Source organism: Phaethon aethereus, assembly GCF_964289735.1.
Source record: "Phaethon aethereus genome assembly, chromosome: 2".
In the NCBI taxonomy this organism is placed as follows: domain Eukaryota; kingdom Metazoa; phylum Chordata; class Aves; order Phaethontiformes; family Phaethontidae; genus Phaethon; species Phaethon aethereus.
Window position 1 is genome coordinate 142,896,837 of NC_138582.1, and position 27,374 is coordinate 142,924,210.

Below are 27,374 nucleotides of genomic sequence, written 5' to 3' on the forward strand. Positions count from 1 at the left end.
ACATGGTTTCACACACACACACAAAAAAAAAAATCAACAAAATTTTCAGCAAATTGGCCCAACTGGGAAAAGCTGTCTAAATCAGATGTTATTGTTTTGAAACGGAAATCTCTCCTTGAGTAATTGAGGTAGTCAGCAACATCCGTGAAATGTCTCCCTAGAACGGTAATATCAGTGAGATGAAAAAGACAGAGGGATAACAATTTCCATCTACAATAAGAGGAAAGGAAAAGGAAATTATCTTTGATTTGGTTTTCTGAAAAAGCTAATTGAGTACAGTGAACAGAAAAGAATTACTAGTCTGAACCCAGGTGAAGCTTCCTCCAGCAATACCTGCGAACAACATCCTCAGCATTGCTTTCAGAAGTTTTGTTAGGTAACTAAACCTCTGGATCTTCCTAATGGTCTCTCTCCTCAGTCTTGAAGAACACAAATGGATTCTCAGGCAGATGTGTGAATAAAAATTGCTGTAATGAGTGCTTTATTCCGAGGTTTTTATTGTGCTGCTTAAAATCCAAGCATGTGGCAAGACTAGCAATGTCTTATTTACAAATTTAAAGTATTCTAATGCCAAAAAAGTGAATTAGGCAGGTATCTCCTAAAAAACTTTCCACCTGCTTCCTCCATAGAGATTCAAGTCAATAAGAGAAAGGAAGGATGGATGTTTGACTTTAAGTTCCTCCATACACAGTGTGTAGCTGGAGCACTTGTCAACCGCACCTTCAGCAAAGAGCTTCCCAGGAGCCACAGTCTGTAAAACTTCAATCTACAAACAGTAACAAGGTGGAGTTGTCCTCAGCACCTACTGCTTAGGCTTTTGAGATATAGCAATAAAAGCACAATGATTCTTAAAGCAGTAAAGGACCAAATAATTAATTAAATAAAGGAAACAAATTAAATAAGGAAACAAATATTGGTCATCTTGATAAATCAAGGTGGCCTCTTTCAGCCTCCTGGTTCTCTATGGAAGGAAGATAATTGGACTATAATGAAAAGGAAGAAGGGTACTTTTTTTTTCTTTTAAAATGGATTTGTTTTTATCAAGCAAGTCTACTAATTCCATTACAACACTAGAAATCTGTAATACTGTGGAAGCAAGGAAAAGAAATGTGCAAACACATATTTTCCATTTTATCTTGTATTTTTAAAAAGTGCTTAAGAACAAAATTTGACTATGTGTTACCCAATGCACAGTCTTTCACAAGTCTGATATGACTGAAGAATAGTGAAATCTTGGGGATGTTTTAAAGGCAGAAATTACAGATTTTAATTGAAATTACATTGCACATTATGGTGAAAGGCTCAAACCACACTGATGGAAAGTACAGAAAAACATATTCCTGTCTTATCAATATTAGCACTTTGGACTGAAACAAGACAGTTTTCATGTCATACTTCCTTTCCATTAAAATTTATTGCCCACTGCTCTCTGTGCTTTTTATTTTTTCTTCCCCTGAAAGTGGCACTGAAACTAACCTGAAGACATTGTTATTTTCCTTACTTGGTGTTTAGAGTAATTATTAATAAGCTGCCCTATACTAGTCTTTCAGCCACTATTTTACACTAATGCATCATGTTGTAAATATCACTGTACCATCAGCTTGTATTAGCACTCAGTCTCATCAAGTGATGTATGATCTACATTGCATTTTAGATCAATTTTAATATTTGGAAAGCCCAGAAGGGTTGCTTCCAGAGGCAGGATGACTGACCAATCAATTTGTTGACAGCAGCGAAGCAAACCAGCATTACTGGCTTTTAGTCCAACTGCATGTGTTTGGGCAAGAGATACAGGATAATCAGTAGTTTTACAGCAACTCACTCGGCCTGCCCTCCCCCGGTGGGATGGGCCAAAACCAGGACATGGATACATGTGCCTTGGTCACTGTTGGGAGTGTATGTTCCTTTACTAAAGCCTAGCTCTCAAAATGAAGAGGTTGCCAATCAGGCCAGTTTTACTATTTTATGAACTTTTTACATGCGGATATGTACATTGCTCTTCATAGGCACTAAATGATGAAAGTACACCATGCTCATGTGCTGTTCTTCCGCTACAGGAGGTGGTTTTGTCTTCCATTGCTCAGACCTCGCCAGTCATACAGACCAACCACTGCACTGACTCCAGACTGCACTGGCAGGGCTGTGGGCAGAAGGGACACTCCAATCCATTTGTTGTGTTTACATGTATTTGCTGGCCAGATGGGACATTCAAGTCCCGTCTTAAAAGACTGTACAACTTCCTCAGTTCTTGTAGTAATGAAATCTCAACTGAAGTTCAACAAAGGGTTTAACAGTATTTCACACTTGCAAAGGGCCTTGTAAGAGAGCACTGCATTACTTTTTTGGAAATGAACTGTTTTCTAAGTTCAGAGAGGAAGTTGGTGAGAACCACATTAATTCATATCTCTCAATTCCCACTCCAGTTCCCTATATCTAAAAATATAATGCTTCCCCTTAAGAAAAAGACAATGGACATAGCATTCTTGACGTTACTATGATTACTAAGTATCTGAAATAACCCCAGCTGTGTATCATCTTACACAGATAACACGTCGAACTATTTACTTTAGAATTGAGAAAAACCCTACAAGGTGATAGTCTTACAAGACACCCCCAGGTCTTACTGGTTGACCCTGGGTCAACAGATTGCACAAATCAGAGTTTATAAAATGTTCTTTGTGAGGCCATTGCAACTTATCCTTTGTGGCATGCAGATACAGACTTTCTTATGGATGATCATGTCACTTAAACTTTACATGTGTATGTACGTATATCTAATGCATTTATATGTAATATGTACATACACCCTCCCTGCCAAGTTGTCCAACTGTTGAGGGCAGACAGAAGTCCACCAGTCCATACGTTCTGGAGGTCTTCCTCATATGAAAAGACCTCTTAAATATTTTAGTCAATTGTCAAACAGATAGCAATATGAACATTACAATATAATGAAGCTTTATAAAGTAAATATGCTATTGCATAGTAATAGTTGTAATATATAGTATGCAATAGTTGATTTTTTTAGCTGACTGGGCTATTTACCTTCATTCTCAGTTAAGGTCACAACCATATACTGTGCCCTTCTTACCATATGGCAGCTCTACTTGGTATGCACTTTCTATCTGTGGCTGCACACGGGTCCCCCAAAGAATTGCCAGCTATTTACTATATATGCAAAGGATGGAGGGAGCTAAGAAAGATGATGTCCATTGCAGACACCAACACTGAAAACTAGTCATCCTTCTTTAAAGGTAATGTTAAAACTTCACTTCCTACAGCTTATGATCATACACTATAGTTGAGTAAAACAGAAGATCTTTCTTGTGACAGCACCAGTATTGAGAGAAAAGTACATGCTTGATGACCTGCTGCAGACTTATTCCAGTCCCTTCTAAAAGTGGATAATTTCATTAAGTGATTATTGCTTACATACCCAATTAAGAAGAGAGAAAATATGGACCAACATGCTTTAAGGGACTTATAGGTGAAAAAAAAGATCTTGGAGTTAATGTGACATATGACAAGCAGTTAATCTAACCAGTCCTCCATGACTAGAACTCTAGATAATGAGTGCTTAAAAAAAAAAAGCCAATTAAGCACTAACATTTTCTATAGACACTACATTTTGTCAAAATGGAGCAAACTAATCACAAACATTGGCTAATAATTTTGAAATATAAACCACCTCCTCTAAGGCAAATGTAGGGAATTTAAAATTATGCAGTAAAATCTAGCCCAGAACACCCTTCTCAAGTTTTTAAATATGAGATCCTCTGAACCATAAACTAAGATCTGGGTGATCACAAATGACATGATTTTCCAGTAACTTGTAAAAATACTCCGGACAGCCAAGCTTTAATAAAAACTGGGCAAAAACAGATCTGGAAGAACCAATTAATTGTTATCTTTATTTTTTAAAAAAGGTAAACAACGTAATATTAGCATTATTCATGCCCTGGAATTACATCAGGTGATCTGCTCAAAAGGATATCTTAAAAGTCTATCAACTTCAGTGATACTTGCTAAATCCCCGAGAGGACTAAAAAGAAAATTAAATTCACCCCCCCCCCCCAATTGTGCCCTCACAACTTTCATTATCTTTTCCTTCATATTTTATATCTCATAGTATTTCTGTCTTTCCAGTCGACTAATATGACCCCTAACCAGATGCCTAGGAAATTGTTATTTACGTCTATTCAGAATCCTTACATAGCAGCTTTACAAAGTATCAGTTTAATGAGGACATTATCTGCCAATTCAGAAATATTGTTGGACTGGGCTCTGAGCAACCTGATCTAGTTGAAGATGTCCCTGCTTATTGCAGGGGGGTTGGACTAGGTGACCTTTAAAAGTCCCTTCCAACACAAACTATCAATTCTATGATATAAAAATATTTTTTCTAATTTATTTGGATACTCACCCAAAATAGTGCACACCAATATCTATATGCAGAAAAACATGGATAACTAAATTTACGTCAGGAAACATGATCTTTCTATCTGCTATGTTCTCAGTTTGTAGTAGGAAATTATGCAAAGAAAGGGCACAAGAAGTATAACAGAGCTATTGCAATTCATAAAGAAAACTATGTCTTATGATGATAAGTATCACAGCAAGGTATGTAATTAAGAGTGGCTATAACAACAACATATAAATTAGGTAATTATGGATTAAGCAATCCCTTGGGGGATTCTCTCTTGCCCTAGAAAACGTATAACAAGCTCCTTAGATAGAAGGCAATAGCTATTAAGTATTTGAGGGAGAAATAGGACTATAAAGAAAGAAAAAAAAAAAAAGAACACACAGTAAGAGAAAAATCTTAATTTACAATCTAAAGATGGCTCTCATTTTTGGTAGTTTATTTTAATACACTTACTGGTTCAGTTTTCACCCATTCAGTGTGCTGACATCTGTTGGCTGAAGAGCGCATGTCAGATTATGAAGAAGTGCAATATCAAATAAACACGAGCTGCTTCTTAAGGTGACAGTAGGGAGATACAAAACATTGCAGCTATTACCAGAAATGTAATTTTTTTTGTTGTTGTTTCTTACATCAATTTAATAATCCCAGGTGTCCTGGACACCAGACATACAATAATCTTAATAAATCCTAATTCACAGCCATACCATCTGTCAAAAATACTTTTTATGTCTCCTAATAGATATGCTACATAATTGCTCTCACAGTAGGACAAAAATACATGGTTGCACTAAGTTGCTTTACCAGTGGAATAGCTCATTATCAAAAATAACCCACCACATTACTAGGGCTTCTAGCACTCTTCACAGATCAAAACTAATCTTTCCATTTTGTTATCTTCTATAACCTTAAATTCACAGTGAAAGCAGATAAAGATTGAATTATCTGGAAATTCTACTATAATAATGGAAAACTTCCATGCACAAAAAAATAAAACCATAATATCTTTCTAGATGGTTTTGCAGTTAAAATTAGAAGCTTTGTATTTCGCAGTCACAAAGAGACTAATTTAAGTCCTCAGCCCTGCACAGTGCTAAGCATTTTGGCCCCAATCCAGAGAAGCACTTAAATGTGCATATGACTTTTAGTTCATCAGCCTGAAGCAACTTCAGCGGGATGGTACATGCCTGATTAGGCCCAGAGCACTCATGACCCTGCTGGATAACGCATCTCTCTAGGACTGACTTGGGATTGACATGGCGAGATGACCCTCCCAAACCTCCATCCATACTCATGGAGATGGAGAGGATATTCCGGTTCAAAGCAGGAGCTTCTGTTCCCACTCTCTGCAGCAGAAGATGAAACATTTGGACTAACGTTGGCCATTGAGAACACCCTTCCTCCAACAAGTTTCTAAATATCTGCAGTTCCTCTAACATGCAAGCAACATCAAAACCTCTTAAAATAACACGGACTGCAGGTATTGCAGTTGTTACAAGAGGCTCTGTTACATGTTGCTAGTTGCAGCAAGATGACTTGGTGTCAGCTTTTATTTGTGCACTAGTTTAAGTAAGTTATGCAAGTTTATACAGAAATAATGTACTTCAGAATCCACTGACCTACAGCAAACAAATCTAATAGTACCTAAGTAAATGGGAAATTCCAAAGACGATGACAGTTACCAAAAAATACTCCAGAAGATACTTTCTTCAAAAAAATCAAACCCAACCTCATTTCCCTTTTGAATAAGGAAGTGACCCATGAACAAAGTATTACTTTATTCTTCTTTAAATCACATTTCTAAAAGCACTTTCCATGTTCTACAAAGTCTACATCTAAGAAGTTGTAAAATAGTTTGTTTAAAAATAAAAGCAAGTTTCCAACAATTGAAAGATGCAGTTGAAGAACTAACTACTCTTCTGTTCAACCCTGCATGACAAATATCTGATACTACTTTACAGTCTAACAAATTTCTTTTAACATACCGTACTACGGTTATGACGTATTGTTGGTTTAATGCTAACAAGTTTATTATTTCAATTAATGTTCTATGTCTCAATGACATTGAATAAGTAATGCAATGATTTTCCAGTTTTGCTAAATTGGTAGAGTATATGTATAAAAATATACTCACCACTGCCAATAGGAATATTGCTTTCCTAACGGCCAGAATTATTAATTTCATTTTCATAATACTCAAAGTTACTGTATTTAATTTGAGACATTGAGAATCCCTTCAAAGAAATGTGAAGTCCAAATACCAAAATCTAGACTGGAACTTATAACTCAGATACCAGCAAATGCTGTATCTTAATTTAACTGATCTTGTGGCAAGCCAGTTCATACAAGCATTTCTGGGACATATAAGTCTTTTAGTAGAAAGCTTAAAATAAATAATGTTTTATTTTCACGGTAATATCTGCTATTTTATTTTGAAAACTTTGCTTCTTTCCTCTAACTCATAAACACTTAAAGTTTACAGAAGTTCCTATTTTACTGAAATTCCACGGAATTGAACAAACCACTGAGGCTACAATAACTGGCAGTTCACAATACCTAGCGAGAAGATCACATTAAGGGAAACTATGTCTGTACAGTAGGTTACCACAACATCAATGCATTATACTGCCTCAAAATTGCAGGACTTCAGTTGCAAAACACCCTGGCTCAGATGTGCACGGATCCAGAAGTCAGACTAAAATTTTGCAATTAATCATAATTAATTCATACTTCTACATTATCAGAGGCAAACCACTCATCACTCATTACTTATGATGAATTAAAGATTTCTGTATCAGACACAGTTTTTAACTTGAAATTAAAAAAGGAGACTACAGATCACACACACATGTTGACTATTCATAAAGATGCAACATTATCCCACACACCTCTGACACACCAAGGGACTTGGCAATAATAAGTATTGAAATGGCATTAAGAGAGAGACAGACAGAGGTACAGTTAGTTCCAAGGCTAGATCTGAGAGAGAGAAAGTATAGGTGAAGCAAAAAAAAACCAACACCACAAAAGCACAAAAGGTCCAAGCAAAACGTCTCATAGTTATCTTGCAAATATCTAAAACTATATGGCAATGGAAAACAGGCTCATACTTATTGCAAAAACGTTTTCAGAGGAGGTGGAGAAGAAAATATGTGTACATCATATGCAGAAATATCCTGAAAAGCCCTCTTTGGTATACATGGATTAAATATTAAAAAAAGCAGATGAAGAAAAAGAAGTCCAGATTTACAGCCACACAGTACTGAAACAGAAAGCAAACACACAATAAAGACTGTCTATTATACTTACACATTTACATCATGTTAGTTATAATGGTAGCTGTGGAAATAAATTACTTATGAAAATGTTTGACATTTTCTATCAATACTCACCACACTAATGCTTTTATGCAATCCATTAACATCCAGCTACAGTTTCATGCTTGCACATAAGATACTCAGCAACAGCATACGGCCCAGCCTTCTTACCATTTCTTTTTCAAATCAAGATTGGTGGCTTTAATAATATTGCCATCTAATTACTAGCAAATGCTTCTTTTATGATAGATGACAAGGAAGGCTGAGTAGGCACTCAAGTCTATGGAAGATGTGAATGTGTTGAAACCTCCTCCTGCAGGACATTCATGCTTCTTAAATGAGCTGCTAAGGAAGTTTGATTATGTGTGCGTAAGGAAATAGTCTCCTACCTGTGGAGATTGGTTGTACATTGGTCTGGTCTCCGGAAATGAAGTTTTATCCTTTGACTCTCTACTTTGATCATCAGTTGTTTCACCTATCAAAGTGAAAAAATACCTATTCAATCACTGAAATATTTCATATTTTATATGGAGTAAGAAAAAATCTCGAGTCTTCCTAAAATCAAATTATAAAATTCCCTGGGAAAGGGGGAACTCTGTTGCCACATTTGTATTTTACAATTTTGAACATGAGGAAAGAGAAAAAAATTGACAAGTGGTCTGCAAAACCCGTGAATAGATTTGTGTTAATTAGTTAAAGGGAAAAATTCAGCGGAAAAAAGGAGAGAAAGAAAAAAAAGCAGGGCCCCTATTTTTGCACACTTTAGGACCATTAAGTTCTAATAACAGTAGTGTGTCAAACAAAGGGGACACAGCAGTACAAGTATCTGGTGTGAAGGCAATACCAGGTGCCCGCATCCATCATGGCCCAATCCCACATCAGGCTAGGAGGATGTGTGCACTGTTACTCTATCCTCATTTATAACCTCTTTTCCATACAGAGGATCTGTGCACGAGTGCTGAAAGAGAGATGCAACATACTGAGAGAAATTGCCTGGTTTTGACCATACCGGGACAATGACTACTTGGGAGGGTGGGCACTAACCTCTTCCCACTGCATAGACATGGCTACCTCTGCCCAGGATCTTACTGAGAAGACATGATTTGGTTTATCCCAAAAGCTGCAGCTGGTACCCATCTAAGATGGGCAGATCACAGCAATGAACTAGAGACAAGCATATTTAAATTTATTTTAAAGACAAAAGGTACAATTATTATTTTTATTATAAAGGCAGAGGTAGTAAAATAAAAAACACAGCATTTGTTTCTCAGATATTGTAAAACAAATATCCACCTAGCCTATTTTCCAATCTTTTTTTTCTCAGTGGGAGGGTGTACATATTGTAAAGTTGTAAATATTTTGTGGATCATCTCCGTCTGCTGTTAGTGCTACTCAGTAAATAGTTTGTAAGAGAAGACACTTTAGAAAGGTGAAAGATTTAGTCATATAATTCTGGTTTTACTTTTATTTGAACTGCTTTCTGTAATGGAGTATTTCTGAAGTCTGTAACCTTAAAGAGTCCTGCAGCAACAATTCTAAACGAAAGGGTTCAAGTTACAGTAGTTTAACTCCTTTGCTAAGCCTGTGTTTTTGGCTGTCCTGTTCCACTTTCTCCAGAGGTTTAGCTAGAGCTGATGCACCTGGCAGAAGCTGTTGGGAACAGCAGCCAGCTTCTGCCCCTGCCCAGTTAGCTGGAAGCCAATGAAACCCAGGTCCACACATGCTTGCCCTATGCCTTATTCAGCCCCCAAGGACCATTAGTTTACATTTGTAATGAAGTAGAGAGGCCTGCAAAGAAAAATTATTAGAGGTCTTGTAAATGCATTCTGCAATGAAAGACTGTAAAAACTTGGGGAGGCAAGAAAATGGTATAGATACACGAAGAGGACAGTAAGACAGATTTTTGGTACATTTGCTGTGGATGAGAGTGCAAACAAGTTTAAATTGTACCAAATTTAGGCTAGATCAGTTTCTCCAGGACTAAGGCTAGTTAAGCACTTGAAACAACCCAAGGAAATGGTCTCTCTAAACAGTGGTCCATCTCTAGAAGATTTCAGAGGTAGTTTGAAGAAACATCTGTCATGAATGGTTTCAATCCTGCCAAGACAAAGAACATGAATAATCTTTTGTGTTCCCTTCTATTCCTACATTCCATGAAGGATGCAGGAGGAAAGACTCCATTGGATATCCTTCCCTAAAACCAGGATTTGTCAAGGGAACTTATGCTGGCTGCATGGATACTTGTGAAGATGCAAGTAGACCGCAGCAAGCTGGACAAAGACTCACCCAGTGTGTACGCGAAGAGCTGCATAGCCAGTCAGTAGCAAAGGGACAACTAACTGAAGTCAGTGAGATCACTCATATTAGGTAAAGTTGGGTGTATGCATAAACATACTGAAAGAGAGTTACATGGGAGATTTATGAAACATAGGAACCAACTTTTTACTCCTTGTCTTTATATACTGTTCCTGAGAAAGCACTTGGAAGTTTTTATATGCAAAAAAACCAAAAGACCAAATTCATGTGTGTAAATGCTATCCAGAATACGCTTTTTCCCTGTGATTAGTTTTCCTTAAGATGAAAAGAAATCTTCATTTGCAATCAGGACCAAAAGGTCAAAAATGTAAAAATGTTCACAGGAAAGGAAGAATAAGAACAGCTCATTTGGACAGAAATGAAATTTTTTGACTTAGAACTTTGACATTCAACTCCCAGAGGTCTTAAGTTCTTAAGGAGGCCAAAATGTAGCAATATCTATAGTCTTTCACAAGTCAAATTGCCTTTGTAAACTGAACTTTAATGCAGCGCTCTTCTTTGCTAAGAAAAAACCAAAAAAACCCCAACCCTCCCCCCAAACAACAAACACCCCCCCCCCCCGAAGGAAATGGGAAAACCCCAACATCTTGCCAAATTTTCAGGCGTATGGTCCTGCAAAGATAAGTCATGAATTACTGTACAGGCTTATTATTTGAGTTAATGGAGTTAAGGGGGTTATAACAGTTATAGGCAGCTGCACACCAAGCTGCCCAAGATGTCCACTAAAATAGAACAGTCTTCCAAAGAAATCAGTATTTTCAGTGTACTTCTTTCACCGGTTCCTATCTCAAACACCCAAACAGATGAATCATCCTTATTTCTACTAGCCCAAATAATGAACTAACTCTCACATACCTCTCCAGCTCCACCAGTTCCCAACTTATCAAGCTTGTCATAGCTGACCCATCTTGTTTAGCCACCCCCAAATATTTTTTGTTCAGCTTGCCTTGGTTTCCCATTGACCTCAATTCTAATCCCATTGACCTCAATTCTAATCTCTTCCCTTAACTGGAAGTCATACTTTCTCTTCCTTCTTCAGGCTCAGTCTTTCAAATGCTTCCCTCTGATCTGGCTTTTCCTCTTCTCCACTGCAACCCTGCAATCGCCTCTTCCCATCTACCTACATGTTAGGAAGGTGGATGAAGGTAAACACCAAATAGACAGACATCCCATGTCAGCACAGACCTTTGTGAGCAGGAACTAATGTGGGTTCTTTTGAGCACTTTACACATTCTGGTTGATAGTTTTTGACTGGGGGAAAAAAACAAACCACCCCTGCTTCAAAACACCCTGAAAAAACCCCAAACAATCCCCCTTACACAATCCTGATGTAAATAGATATATAATTACATTTTTGTCCAACTAAGCAACTGAAATCTGGCTCTGAAAAAAATCACAAACACATGACCTTAATAGGAAGGGCTACCAAATACCCACCCCACTCCCCAAAAAAGTTTTTCATCAAAACTGAACTGCAAATATGTTCATAGATAAGGCCAGAGGAACCACCATAATCATCTAGCCTAACCTCTTGTACAAATATAGTCCATAAGATTTCTTGAATTAATTTGTTTGCACTAGAGCAATTTTAAAGCTGTGCTTTAATGAAGAAATAACACAATTATCCATTTTACAAAACAATTAGATTCTGCCTCGTATATCCCTTGTTTTAAAAGCATTATGCAAAGTTTTAATCATAAAATTCCTATTAAAAAAAATCTAAGTCATATATCTAAAAATGTCATATACTATTTAGAGACTGTAAGAATTATAAATGAAGGGCTACACAAACTGTAATATGGTTTAAACATCAGCAGCATAATCTGTAATATGCAGGACATTACTGGCAATATTTATGAGGAAAAAATAATCATGCTTATTGCTATAAAATATTCCCTTATCAACAGAAAAATATTTTCAAATTTGAAAAGAAAGCAGTAGACATATTTATCCTAGTGTACAGATAAGCCCATATTTCAAATCCTCAGTCTTGGGAAGCTGTTTTTAAGTTGTATTAAGGCTCTTCCAGGCCCAAATGGTGTTGCACTCAAAAGTCAGACATACATTTCTCCTTTCACTGAGCTGGTGCTGGATTTACACCAACATTCTCCAAGTTCCACTGGTATCTTCTTTTTCCAAGAAGTGCAGCCAAGTGTTGTGCAGGAAAGAAATACCCAGTCCAGTCTTCAGTAGGTACTATGTATATCCCCGCTCAGACCTAAGAATTTTTGTTTTTTTCAGAAATCTGCATTCGGCTGCCTACCTGGACCTCAGCAAACTCTCGTATAGAAAGGTTCAACCACAAGTTTGGCTTTTACACAACAAGGAAGTGGGGTTTCTATTTATACTCTTTCCTCTTCCAGCATTTTGCTATCCTCAAGCTGTGCAGTCTCTCAATCAACAGATGGCATTTAAAAGTCTATTCTACCCTCTGTTTGAAAAATTAAAGCCAATTGTAAATATATTTTAGAGTCTTCTATAACTTAGATTGCCATTTGTCCTGGTCTATGCAAGAATCCTATGAGACACTGAAGCATATGCAACACAGCAAGCAGTAACTACTTACCAAATACATGGATTTTCAAAAGTCACCTTCAGCTTCAACAAGAAGACAGCTATTTTCCATTATAGTTTAGTTAGTCGCTTAACTCTTGGTTGCCTGTCATTATCTTCTTTATCCTGCACGGAAATGGCAAGACCAAAGAGTATTCTGGCTTCTACTTAGAAGTAAAAAGACAAAAAGTTTTGAGAGAGGATTAGTAGGATGTGGAAACGGAAGAGGCTGACACTGTGGAAGCACCAAGGTTTTATTGCTGCTTCTTGCCCCTCTTTCTTACTCATAAATCTTCCCCTCTCTCTCTCTCTCTGAGATAAGGAGGAAATACAGGCCAGACACACGAATTTTAAGTCACCCTGATCCAGAATAAACTAACAGAACTTCAGGCTTCAGTCCATTGATAGTGGCAGCACTTTCAATCTAGGGAGGTATTTAAGAAGTACTGTAACTCCCTCTCTCCTCCGAACATCTGAGTCTCGGGAGTCCCTACAATTGCACTTTGGGTAAAGGAGTTTGATAGTATCACTTTTCTGAGTCCTGCTCTTCTCTCAGCCTCATTTAAAATAGCCTCCAGCTCCTTCAGCAGGGATGAAATTTGTTTCTGCTCAGTCTCTTCCCAGCTCTACTTGTTTCTCTAGCACCCACTAACAAGGTCTCAACAGCTTCCATTTACTTCCAGCACCGCTGCAAATGTATTAGTAAAAAGTTCTTTTCCTTTCTTTGTGCATACAGCAGATGGGCAATCGGCAATGGATGTCAAGTTGCTGTTCTTCTCACTGCCATTCTCATCCTCAAGCCTCATCTCAGTCGCCCTGATTCCTTTCAAGAAGAGTCCATAGCTACATTTAGTAGCAAAGAAGAGTGCTGAGCTGCCAATCCAGAATATCAGTCAAATATGTTTACCAGCCAATTCCTAGTGAATGAGCGAGCTGGGGACTGCAGTTACGGCAGTACCCAGAACACAAAATTATGCTATTTTTATGGGATCAAGACAATTAACAGAAGATGGAGGGAAGAACTTTAGAAATATTTGCTAATGAGCACAGAATAAAAAAATGGTTTCGGTTGGAAAGGATCTTTAAATATCATCTAGTCCAAGCGCCCTGAATGGATTGTACACAATTATAGTTAAATATAATAAACCGTATGCAATTTGACAGTTCCCCTTGGTGATTAACAGACCACTCAATGATTCATCTGAATCAAATAAGGCACCACCCAGTTGCTATCCTCTTCAATGGGAGAGATGGGACATTGATGGATAGGTGGTTCTTCTCTTTTCTTTAAAGTGGGACTACCATTCTGTCTAGCATTAGCGCTATAAAACCTACACATTAATCCTCATTAGCTTCCATGTACATATGGCCAAGACATAATAGCCTTATAAGAATATGTATAGTTGGTAAAACAATGAAGTCATCCTAGTTTCAGGTCACCTCATCCTGGTTTCATGTTAAAGCTTTTCGTATCAACAGCAGTTTCATTTCAGCAAGCTAATAATACCCCCTAAAAATCCAATATATCAGCAAAAAGATTCTCCACAGCTGCAACTTTCAGCAAAACAAGAGTTTAAGAGTTTATGCTGCATAAGGGTGAATGAGAAGGAAGTCTGTGTAAGCCCATTCTAAGGCAGAGGTCTGTGTTAGCTTAAGCTGGCACATGGTAAGTCTTTGGCAGCCTTATATTAAGTTTCAACAGTGTTTTTATAGCTGGGTTATAAAGGGGTCCTACAAATAAATCTTTGATCAGGAGTAGAACTTACCAGTATCTTCTCTAATTATCCTGATGAACCATGAGAAAAATCTATATAAACCCTGCAGAGTGAGAACCCTGAAAGACTGATTTCTTCAAACTTGTAAAAGGGAATGGGGAAACTGTAATGATGTAAACATTATCCTGAGTGTTTCTGCATTTACAAACATGAAGCAACAAGGTTCAGTCCTTTCCTAATTAAGAGGAATAACAAATCCAACTACAGCACATGCCACTGAAGATTATGGGAATGGCACTCCAAATTGCCACCCAGTTTCATTGTAGTATCCCAGCCTTCTGCAGATGATCTGAATGTAGAGTCTCCATTTTCCTAAACAATTCTGTCAGGGTCTTCTCAACCCACATCCCACTATTAAGATCACAGCAAAAACACAGATTAAAAACTCCCTTACAGAAACCTTTTTCCCCAAACAAAACCTTTCAGGAAGATGGTGATGGAAAAACTATATGAGAGGATTAGAGGTTCCTGTGGAGTTTCAGTATCCCAGATCTACATAGTTTTACATTTGCAAAAAGCTTTTTATTTCTGTGCTTTTTTGTATTTCAAGCTTCTTAAAAGTTTGACTTCTTTCAAAGCCTTCCTGGATCCTAAAACAATGGACCCTTAGAGTTTAAAACCAACTCCACCTCCAACCACTTCACTGAGGCTAAATCATTCCAACTCCCCCTACCCCCATTTATACGGCTTTCTTTTAAGAGGTGCCCAACTCCTTCAGAAAGCTGATGACTCAAAAGCCAAAGTTTCATAGGCAAAACTTTGGTTGGAAGGAATACCTGCAGGTCACACTAGTCCAACCTCCAGTTCAGTGCAAGGCTAACTTCAGAGTGAAACTATGTTCCTCAGGTGCTTGTCCAGTTGAATTTTTAAAGTCTCCAAAGATGGTGTCCTGGTTTCAGCTGGGATAGAGTTAATTTTCTTCATAGAAGCTAGTGTGAGACTATGTTTTGGATTTGGGATGACACAATGTTGAGAATGTGCTGATGTTTTCAGTTGTTTTTAAGCAGTCAAGGACTGTCCAGCCTTCCATGCCGGCCTGCCAGTGAGAAGGCTGGGGGTGCACAGGAAGCTGGGAGGGGACACAGCTGGGACAGCTGACTCAGGCTGGCCAAAGGGATATTCTATACCATATAACATCATGCTCAGCGTATGAAGCTGGGGGAAGAAGAAGGAAGGGGTGGAGGGACGTTCAGCGTTATGGCATGTCTTCCCAAGTGACCATTACACGTGATGGAGCCCTGCTTCCCTGGAGATGGCTGAACACCTGCTTGACGATGGGAAGTGGTGAATGAATTCCTTGTTTTGTTTTGCTTGCGTGCGTGTCTTTTGCTTTACCTATTAAACTGTCTTTATCTCAACTCACGAGTTTTCTCACTTCTACTCTTCTGATTCTCTCCCCTGTCCCACTGTGGGGGAGTGAGCAAGCAGCTGCATAGTGCTTGGTTGTCAGCTAGGGTTAAACCATGACAGATGGAGATTCCACAGCCTCTCTCATCTCTAAGTTTTAGTGCTCTCTACTATTTGCTACCTCCAGGTCCACAGTCATGTTGAAATCAAGCTGTAGAATTAATTCTTCCATCAGCCAAGATCCCCTATGATGAAATGTTATGTTACTTTGGTTTTAACTTATGACACTTCCATGTCAAGCATAAAGAAATTATGAGGATCAATCTCATTCTGTTTTACTGGTGTAAAGTACTTTGCTCTCCCTTATATGCACATACCAGCCTTTCTAAGGAACCCACAGAAACACCGACCCCCCTCACCACAGCATATCCTTCAGTAGATCTCACTTCCCCTGTTTGGAAACCCCATTCTAGAGTTTATTACCCTAGATGCTACTGTGGCTTTCTTACCTAGTTTTGCTATCAGAATGAGCAGGCAACATGACTTATCAGCTACTCAATACAACCTTAGTACTGAAGCAACCAACATAGTCCAAGTAAGGGTTTATGGCATGTTCAATCATTTCATAAGAAAGAAGTTGAAAAAAAAAGCTACACAAGAGAAGTGTATGTCCTCTAAGTCTTCCAACCCAGCAATCACGCTTATCCGGGCATGTGTGCCCATGCCTCAGGGAGAACGTCAAAACTATTCACTACTCTTCTTTTCTTCAACTGATACTGTTCTGTGGATAAGCCCATGGCATATCTATTATATGTTAGCACTTATCATGAACATTGTCCCTAAAAAAAATAATCTGCACAACTGCCTGGAAGGCAGAGATTAGATACCATAGGCCAGTCTCTACGTGCATCAAGTTGCAGTTCTTGACATTCCTAGAGAACCTCTAAATCTTCCTGTCATTCACTTTATCTGTCAGCTAAGCCCTCCCTCTTCATATCAAAACAAATGCAATGTTCCAAGCCCAAGTGAATCATACTTTTCTGGGGAAGTAAACCATTTAATCTACTTTTTTTGAAAAAGAAAGGTTTTATAAGCTGTCATGGTTTAACCCCAGCCAGCAACTAAGCACCACCCAGCTGCTCACTCACTCCCCCCACAGCAGGACAGGGGAGAGAACTGGAAGAGTAAAAGTGAGAAAACCCATGGGTCGAGATTAAAAAAGTTTAATAAGTAAAGCAAAAGCCACACACAAAAGCAAAGCAAAACAAGGAATTCATTCACCACATCCCATCGGCAGGCAGGTGTTCAGCCATCTCCACAAAAGCACAGCTCCATCACGTGTAACGGTTTCTTGGGAAGACAAATGCCCTAACTCCAAACACCTCCCTCTTCCTTCTTCTTCCCCCAGCTTTATATGCTGAGCATGATGTCATATAGTATGGAATATCCCTTTGGTCAGTTGCGGTGAGCTGTCCCAGCTGTGTCCCCACCCAACTTCTTGTGCACCCCCAGCCTCCTCGCTTGATGGGGTGGGGTGAGAAGCAGAAAAGGCCTTGACTCTGAGTAAGCACTGCTCAGCAATAATGAAAACACCTCTGCATTATCAACACTGTTTTCATCACAAATCCAGAACAGAGCCCTATACTAGCTACTGTGAAGAAAATTAACTCTATCCCAGCACATAAGCTGATTACCTTTTTTTTTTTTTTAAGATTTATTGTTTACATAATCACTAAGTGTTAGGTTATTGTCATGGTCATCTAGACCAGCTCAATCATCCCACAGATTGTTCTAAAGTTAAGAATAAAATAAGAAGTCCCTTAAATTTTTAGAAATTTTGAAAAGTTTACTGTTAATTTATAGAATCTCTTGCCTTTCCACTTCACTCTCCAATCTGCTTCCCCAGTAGTGAAAGATGTCTACACTTCGCACAATTCAACTGTGCTATAGGGATGGTCTGGTATGCAATAAGCGCAAAAGAAGCGGGAGTTTGAAAGCTACATTTTCTTCGATAGTTACAGTCTCCCACTAGATCGTTTTTGCCTTTCCAAGGGGTGGAGATAAAGACAGTGGTATTTGCCTTTATTTGTTCTATTTCTCTTGCCTAACTTCATCTTCTTTACCTTTGATGAGAATATGACAGTCATCGTCTTCACAATCCTTCCTGCATTTTCTTATTTTGCTTGGAAGAATGATAAAAGGTTTAATCTCAAAACAATAAAAGTCTTTATCTCTTCAGTTCCTGATGAGTTGTAAAAGGCTTTGAGGAAACATTAGTAATAACAACAAACTCAGTTGAAGACACTAATACAACTCACAGAGAGTACTGCTGGCGAGCAACTTCTCCTGTCACTAGTTCAACTAACCTATAAAACCTATCTCAGCTTACAGGCTCAGGTGTTGTTCAAAAGGTAAATATTTATTATAACATTCAACTTTTCACTCTGAAATTAAGATTATTTCACTATCCTCATTAACTATGAGATTAGGACTGCCCTCCTCCTGTTTTATCGGTGGTGTGGTACTAAATGCAATCCTGACCAGAATGAAAACAGCACATGGAAGCCCACTTTGACAAGGACAGATACTTCCCTAGCACTTAAAAATCTGCAGTGTGGTCTGCCTGCTCAGTCTTTTAGTTACACTGTGCAGCATGCATTAAAATTATTTGCCTGTCAAAAATTGAGGTGCTGATAGCCTAATATTTGCATATGAAGCTTGCTACATAAATGCAAATTATGTCACAAAACAAATAATGCAAATTGAAGCTGGTTTCTTAAGGAATTAGATTTACATGACCAATCTTCTGTCCCTGATAATGCAGGAAAACATTGTCAATTGTGGTTGAAACTGGCACAGATAGAAGACTCAAAGTTGTTTATAGAACATAATCATCTGCAGCTGGGTAGTAAAAAGAGACCAGGAGTAATGACCCTGCTGAAGGAAAAACCCATTGCCCTCTGCTCTTCTTGGCCTGCTAAGAGGTCAATTGGCAAATATTGCTGTGGTTGGTGACTGGGAATGAAGGCAAGGGAGGCCACCAGAATAATGCAGGGAAATAGCCAAGGCTATTGTAGCAGGGTAGAAGGACTAGGAGATCCTCAAGAAGGTCCTTGAGAAACTGAACTTCATCATTTCTCCTATTCCAGCGAACATCATGTTTTAGTCTATCTTGATAGCATTTCAGGTATGTTTAAACAAGAAATAATTTTTACATAATGAAGAAGAGAGGAAAACCCCACCGAAGAATTTGTAAATCAATCACTCAGTCTACCCATATTAGGGCCATTTACATCTTTGTATACACTGTGGTGAGCAAATGATCATATACAACCTCATCCCAATAACTAGCCTTCATGTGTGAGCAGCTGCCTACAACATTCATGTTGGTTATTAAGAATGCTTTTTTTGTCACATCTTCTAGAAACTCTGAAAGTACCAGACAGCTGAGATAATACTTTGTGGGACAAGAATTAATGCATAGGACAGAACACTCATTTAAGGTAACTGTTATGCGACATAATTATAAGACACCATCTTCTCCAAAGTAATAATTTCCTACTTAAAATTGCTACATCCTCTCAGAGGCATGGAAGCTCCCACACAGTTCTGAAAAAAGTTAAGCAGAATTAATTTAAAACATAAACACCACACACAAAGTTATATGGATACAGCTTATATGTGTCTGTGTGACATACAGGTACCAATACATGTGATGCAGAAAGTGGAATCATAATATCTAAGCTTCTGTCAGACACACGTTAGACAAGGCTGACAAATACTCTGGCTCAAAAAGTTCCCCTCCCTGCATTTTTCTGAAAGTTTTTCTAGACAGCAGCATGGCAATCTTATGTCACTATGACAATCTATATAATGTCAATTCTGAGTCTAAAACCTTATGTTACATCCACTGCTGCTTTTGCATTTCTGACACATGCTCGCAGAGTGTTTCTGAACACGGCATATTTTGTTTTCTTCTAAAAAGAAGTGTAAACTCTCTGTTTGCATTTTGTGTAGTTACAAGTTTACAAACATACCTAAGATTTTTACACAAAGGTTCTGAATATATATTTTTAAAAAGGGACAACTTAGAACCAAAAGCAATCTTAACAAATTATTCAGTGACAGAAGCAAAATATCTCTGCCTCCGTAACTCCTTGAAATCTTATTTTTGGTTTACACTGTTAATTCCATTGTATTACTACCAATTCCTGATCTACCTCAGTCTTAGGAAGGGGACTGAAAACCAAAAAACAAACAAAACAGGTTAAGAAATAGGCAGTCTCCTCACAAAAATAAAACATAAATCAATTTAACCCATCCTTAGAAATGGCAAAAACCAGCACAGTAGCTAATCTTTGGATCAGACTTCTCTCATGAATAACCAGCTCCACGCAGATGATTAAAGGACTACATAATTTTATTTATTTATTTTTTAGAGCACATAGGTCAATAATGTGGATTAACTTGGATTAGAGTGTTATTTTCCGATTACTTTTGTGCTTTAAGCTGGTTTAGTATTTCTAGGAACTTTATTTTAAAGCCAGCTTTGTAGAAGAAACTACACTATGGAACTTCTTGGTTACTTTTGACTTGTGTGTAAACAACATGGAAATGTTCACTTCAACATGTTATCGCTACAATGCTAGATTTTAAAGGCAATGAGATAGCTAGCATCAAATATTCACTGAGTTTTAGTATTTCTGGCTTTAAAACCTTCATACACTTTGGATCTTCAATTGCATTTCCACATTACACAAACACAGCAGTGGATATTTGTTAGGAAAAGATTTGAAGTATCAGCACAGAAAAGCACTCGCAAAATTATTTAAAAACATCCAAAGTGAAGGGCAGAAGTTACTTTTGGTGGAGGGAAAGGACAAATGAAAATTTCTGATCAGAGAAATCTAGTTTACAAAGTCTAAACTGTACCACAATAAAATATCCATTTACAAAGGTATGAGGGCAACAGATCAAAAAGTCTAGTTGGTATGTTTTTGGTTGCACCTTTCAATGAAATTGCCAAACATCTGCATGTACACCAAAAAGTGACATTAACACTGCCCACAAAGCAAAGAGACAATAAAAATGAAAATTAATTTGTTAAAGAAAAAAAAAATCTGCCAGGACTTTGTACCATATTCTGATCATACATAAAGAAAATGAAGAAAGTCACAGCCAGCTGTAACTTTTATCATCAGCTGCTAATGGTGTGGAACTGTCTGAGGGCTATGTTCATTTACGCCAAGTTATGCCTGCACTGTACATCAGTCCCTTCCCCAAACTCTGCACAGAAATGGCATTTTCCAGCTGAACCCAAAACATTTCAATTTGTCAAAAAAACAACAACAAATCACCCGCGTAGGATCACGCCATCTTTAAGAGCACAAAGGCAGACAGGCAGTTTTCAAAAAGGAGCATTTTTGGTTTCCTGAGATGGCAACCACCCACTTCCCCAGAGGCCTTGGGGAGCCAGCGGGGTGAGCTACGGTGGGTTTCAAACTCTGCTGCCAGGGCTTCCAGTGAACTCCAGGCTTATGAGCACTCAAGACCCATGGCAATGTGGCAGCTACGTTAGCAGCAGCTACCAGATCTTCTAAGAAAAACTTCCTAGTGTTCAAAGATGAAGGATTACTCTCTGTCTCAGGCTTTCAAGCTTGCAAAGTTCATCAGACCAGAAGTACAAAGTTTTTCTCAACTCCCCAAAATCCAGTGGGCAAATTGTCCCAGAGTCTGAAGTACAAAATTTTCCAGGTTCTGTGGCTCCTTACCCACTTGCCTAACATCAAGTTCCCAGACAGGTCCATCCTGCGCATGTAGTTTTTCTGCGGAACGTTTTCATGCAATAACACCATTAGAATAGAGCAAGTATCTGTTTCAAAACACAACACACCAAAAACAGACAAGGCCACCCTACAAAAACAAACTGTGCACATCTGGTAACTCCCTTCTGGCTACTATTTGAGAAACTGTCAGTCAACCTGTAGTGCGAACACTATTACCTAAGGGTGAGTTTTCATTACATCGCTGAGTCAGGCTAACAGCTCAGTGCTGCTGAAAGGAGCCGTCCTGCCTCTGCCCCCAAGCCTTGATGCTCCCATTGTTCCCTTTGTTGTAGCTCCTCAGGTCTTGCGAGCCACCTGAGCTCACTGAACTGGTTAAAAAAGGTAACTGCATACTTCCTTTCTTGCTGGGTTAGTTTTCTGCCAGTTTAGTGAGCTAAATCAGAGATGTCAAATGAGCCTCAGAGCTGGCACGAGGATGATGGAAAGTAATCCTGCTTCCAGGAGCAAAGAGCAGGATGACCCATTCTTCAGACAGCTAAGTGGCTCAGCTGTCCTGCGGAAACACCCTACCATAGCACTAGTCTTGCTTTCCATCATGAAAAAAACAAGGCAGTATTTTGGATCTAAAAGCAGCTTCCACTCTAGACATTATACAAATCAATATGGAAAATTTCAAAGGTGTGCTAGTACTCACATATCAAAAACACGATGAAATCCTTAAACATACCAAACCAAACCCCCCAATTTATTACACTAGGAAATGCTCCTTTTGTTATTTCAGTTGGCTGTAAGAAACTAGAGATTAATAGACATTTTTAGTTTTCTTCCTTTTCTTCCTACGGGGTCCACAGTGCATCTAGTTTTCTGTCTTTTGCCTTCTCCTCATGAGAAATCTGCTTTCACTTTTACTTTGGCGATCCCAGAGAATCAGACAAGTGAACACCTACTACACAAAGCTGAATTGCTGTGCTCAAGGAGCCATCTCTGGAAGCAAACAGCATTAGTCTGGATGACAACTCTTTCAGGACTTCCATAAACCGGCTTTAAGAATTACTATGGGCAAAGTAATTTTATGAAAAAATTGAAATCTTTCTTGGTCAATGCAAAGCATCCATCCAAGTATTTCATTTCTTGTGGGTATAGCAGTAAAAAAGTAGGTAAGGTCATGCAATTTTTCTAAGTTCTGTTTAAGATGCACTTACATGAACCCTGAACATGAGGAATTTTGCAAAGATGAGATCCAGACCAGTCATATTCTTTCCCATTTCTAGCCATACTCCTTACCACCTCCATTTTGAGCTCAGTAGTCGGAGAAAAGCACAGACCAACGATGTCAGCCTGCTACGTCCCTATAAAACAAGCCAATGAACCAATCCATCCCATGCACAAAAGGCTGTGTTCCCAGATACCTATTCAACTGGTTGAAAACTGGCAGGTGACATTCTAGGTCACAAAGACCTGAAACCCTGTATTTGATAGGCAGCTGTCACGGTAGATTAATGATTTTCACAAAACAAGAGAGAATTCAGTTTCCATGATGTAGTTATTGCTTTAAGTGTGCTCTACTCAGGAATGTGTCCTGTATTCAGAACCTGAAATCCTTGCACTGTGATCTGCTCACAATCAGTATGCAGCCTGATGTGCAGAAGAACTAGAAGGAAAAAAAATCCAAGGCCACAAACACAGAATGACACTCCTTTTTCCCCCAAAGACACGGCCTCTGTCTGGAACAACCAATTCTGTATGTCTTTTGAGAAGAGGTGAGGACCACAGGCTTACTGCCTAGAGGTTTACACACACAACCACCACAGCAGGGCAGATACTGTACATGGTTGCCATCAGACCAACTCAATGCTGTCAAAATGGGCGGACCCATCTTTCCTCTCCACCCTGACCTGTTTGCTCTTGCCATTCCTCTCATCCGTTCTGAGGTTAGCCTGGCTTCTCACTCTGCTCTCTAATCCAGAACTGTTTCAGCTGACTGAATTTGCCCTCACCTTAGTACACAGACCTGGCTCCCTAAGATACCTGAATAGTACTGTGTAATGAGACACTAAGAGGCAATCAAGCAGCTCACTAATGCCCAAGGATACATTCATACCTCCCATTTCTGTCTGCCGTCTTACCTTACCTGGCTCCATCACTCAACACCTTTGAGCCAATTCACCTTCCTAGAACAGCACAACACTATCCCAAAGAAAGTTCACAAAATTGTAGAAAATGAAATGGCAGGAGTGTAGACTCTGAAGTGGGATGAAGGACCTAGCCCTCCCTCAGGGGGGCAAAAGATCAGTTCAGCTACCTATGGAGCTAGCCTAAGACAGTGTGATTTTCTCAACAAAGCAACTATTCCTGTTTGCAACATGATCAGTCTTTTAAATGTTGCCTGGATAAAGGTGGAGTTGTGTCAGACCATGCAAGCTGATCTAATCGCTCACCACCATGAAGAAGGGGAATTCCTCTTCCGCTCACTTGAAGGCCCTGCCCTAGCATTGACTCTGACAAACATCAGACTTTCCGCTTATTAACCCATCTTTTAATGGGAATTGAGCCAATTGACAAAGTCCAGCAAACACCAGAGCTGGGGCAAAGTAAGATTCACTCAAGTGGAGGAAAGTAGCACCTTTGCTTTTGGGTGGCAGCAAGCTGATAAAATCAGATTATCCTCTCTCGCAAAACCACTGCTGGCCAAACAACTCTTACATGAGTAAGATCAGACATGGGAGAAGACAGCATACAGGATTTTGCCTTTGAGATATCCCACACTACTTAACTTTAAAGCTTTTGTGGTTAGAAAAAATTCCTTTGCTTTACTGTCCTGCCCCAAAGGGATTCATTAGGAACAAAGGCCTCAAAATCAACCAGTCTCAAACTTTCTAAACCGCTTGGAGGTTAGATGAGTTTGTTAAAATGTAGGTGTGGTGTACAAACACACAGAATGCTTTGGGGCTAATTCATTGGGAAAGGGGAACAGCTGCAACATAGACCCCTAAGTTAGGAGATCACGCTCCCCACACAGTTATTACTAACAAGCTTACCCAGAAGGTGACCAGGAGGCACCTATGTTAAAGACCTGCTCCATATGCAGGGGAGCATCTTTCCATCCAGTGACTAAACTGGAAGAATTGCTCTCAGATGAAGACATCTGAAGTCAAATACTCCTGTAAGGGACCTAATTAATGATTTCTACACCATTCTCCAACATGAAGGGTAGACCAAACCTAGGCAACTGTTCTGAGAGGCTGCAATTGGAAGAAAAGCTCTGCTACAGTGAGAAGAGTTTCAGACATGGGATGTGAGCATGCCTGTAAGAGCATCCCAGCAACTGAAGAGATTTGGTGAGTAAGCAAATGCTCTGGCACAAGAGACACTCCAACCCCTCTCTAGTTACCTGAGGTCCATCCCACACTGCAGCCCACTGCACGTGTTTTCTTTTAGGCATCAGTGCAAGTGAAAGGATGCCTGCAGTGAAGGAATGAGGTGGGAACAGGGGTCTCTGCTTTAATCATGGGAAGATCCAAGCCAGAAGCACCACGGGACAGGAGTCAAAGCTTCACCTGGACTTCAGCGTGTATGTTGAGTGAAGGTGTAGTAGAGGGATTCTGAGTTTGCCTTGCTTGAATTTATTCCGAAATTAATGAAAAATATCGTAAAAAGTAACTGGACTACACATGTGCTCTGAACCACGATTTCCTTCTCCCCATCTGCTGCTTTAATCAATTTACCATTACAGTTGCAATCAAAAGTAATGAAAATACAATACATCTTAGAATTAGTGTCTCTCTACTATTGTCCCAGAATCCTGAATTAAAAGCTCAGGACAGACCATAGAAACATTACTACTGTATAAATACCCAATCAGACCTCTTAAAAACTTTGTCACAACAGGTCTCAGATTTAAGAAATGGGCTCTCAGTTGCACAGACATGCAAATAATGACTTTCTTTCACTATCTTAATTCTAGTGCATGGGTGTCAGGTGAGTATATCCAAAGTTCATTATATCCAGCAGCACATTAGAGAATGGAGTTCAGAAAAAAACCTGACCACCTTTTGATCGACCACGTGTGAGCTTAAAATATCCCAGCCCTGCCAACACACTCAGTGTTCCCAGGGGTCCAGCAGAAAAACAGGATTATTTTCTTATCTCAACCCACATAGCATGGATTTATTTACCTGTACTAACCTGAGACCAGGCTGTTCTCATCTGAGGTCTGCATTACCTACCACCCTCCTAGCTTGCTTCCCACAAAACTAAGTGTCATTTGTGCTAACTGGTGCTAAGTGAACCAGAAATGAGAGAATGGCAGGGATCCAGCTGACTCATTAATACCAATGTAACAGATTAACCCTTTTACATTGTCGTGTCGTCGTCCCCCCCCCCCAATTAGTCAGCATCAAAGAGGTTTGAGACTGCACACACTGGAAACATAAAATGGGACAAAGTGTTTGAAAACAAAGGAGAATATCAAGGAACAACATCATATTCTTCCACAAGGACTATTATCTTCATATTACTTGGGAATAATTGTGGTTTTTTTTTTTAAATTTAAGCTGAACTTCATGTAAAAGGCAGCAAGAGAATGGAATAGCCTGTCTGGAGAGCATGAAACATTCTGATTGGTATAATTAATCCATAACAAACTTGTCACATATATGAAGAATGTATAGTTCAGCATGAAACATACAACTAGCCACTCCAAGTTCAAAATAGTTATTAACTGTGACTATAAAATTACTACAAAATGTTAGAACTTAACCTTTTTTTTAACATATGGGCAGCACTTTTTGATTTGTGATGTGAAACAAGATATTTTTGGTTTAGTCAAACACTGCTATTTAGAAAAATCCTTTCTAAAACAAACTGTCAGTCTGAGGTTTTACATTACACGAGATGGAGCACTTATTTCCCCAATACCTACCTGCTTTAAAAAGTTTTTCTAAACGTGTAGTTGCCGTAACTGCCACCAAAGATTAATGACTCCTCTCAGTGCCTCCAGGAGCTGCCTATTCCATTTGATAAAATACAAGTGTCTTTATTTCTTAAAATAAGTGTTATGTCAATGTGTGACGTATATATCTGCATTCAGACAAACAAGACACCCCAGAAAATTTAAGAAAGAGACCTCAACTATATTTGTGATAACGTTTTTCAAAAAGTGGGGCATTTCTCATTATGCAGTTATATACACACTTCACCAAAACCTGGATTATTGCACTGTATAACTTGAATGCTAATGCTGAAGACTTAAACCCTGTTTTATGCAATATATGTAAGAACATCTCTATGCATAAAATGTTCCATCATGTAATAAATTCTTGCCTGTATAAATGTTTCTCATCCTTTTAAAAATTCAGTCACAGTTTAGTGAATATTCTGCTTTTAAGACCTCCATGCAGCATTTATATTTGCTTCACATAGTCTGTCTCAATTATACTACAGCTGTCTCACAGGGCATAGCTGGCCATCTCCATCATGAACAACCACCACAGAATCTGAAGTTCTTGATTAAAAAGCAAATGGTTTTGTGAGCCAAGCTAAAACTACCGCAGCTGCTCCATTTCACAAACCCAGCGCCATTCAGCTGGGAAGAATGGCACCGACTCTGAATTGTTCTTCCTGAGAGTTTTCACAATAAAACCAAACCATACTACTTCCAAATTTTCAAAGACTTAACAAAAAAAAAAAATCTTCACTATTCTGGAAACAAGTATTTTCTTTTTACTCCGAGCTTTTGATTTCTACATCAGTGTTCCTGTATGAATAAAAAAACAAACCCAAAACGAACCCCTCCCCCAAGCATACACACACCACACGGGTTCCTGGAGGTACTTTTAATGACCATCTACAGCAATCCTGC

General features: G+C 38.8%; 1 protein-coding gene across 1 annotated transcript in view; it reads right to left on the reverse strand.

Moving 5' to 3' along the window:
• The window catches only part of UMAD1 (UBAP1-MVB12-associated (UMA) domain containing 1), a gene marked incomplete at both ends in the record, with an annotated part of 75,123 nt that overhangs the window by 9,290 nt on the left and 38,459 nt on the right, over positions 1–27,374 (reverse strand). Inside the window, one exon of the mRNA XM_081996642.1 lies at positions 8,127–8,212. Within this exon, the coding sequence (XP_081852768.1) occupies positions 8,127–8,212 (86 nt within the window). The remainder of the gene's footprint in view (positions 1–8,126; positions 8,213–27,374) is intronic.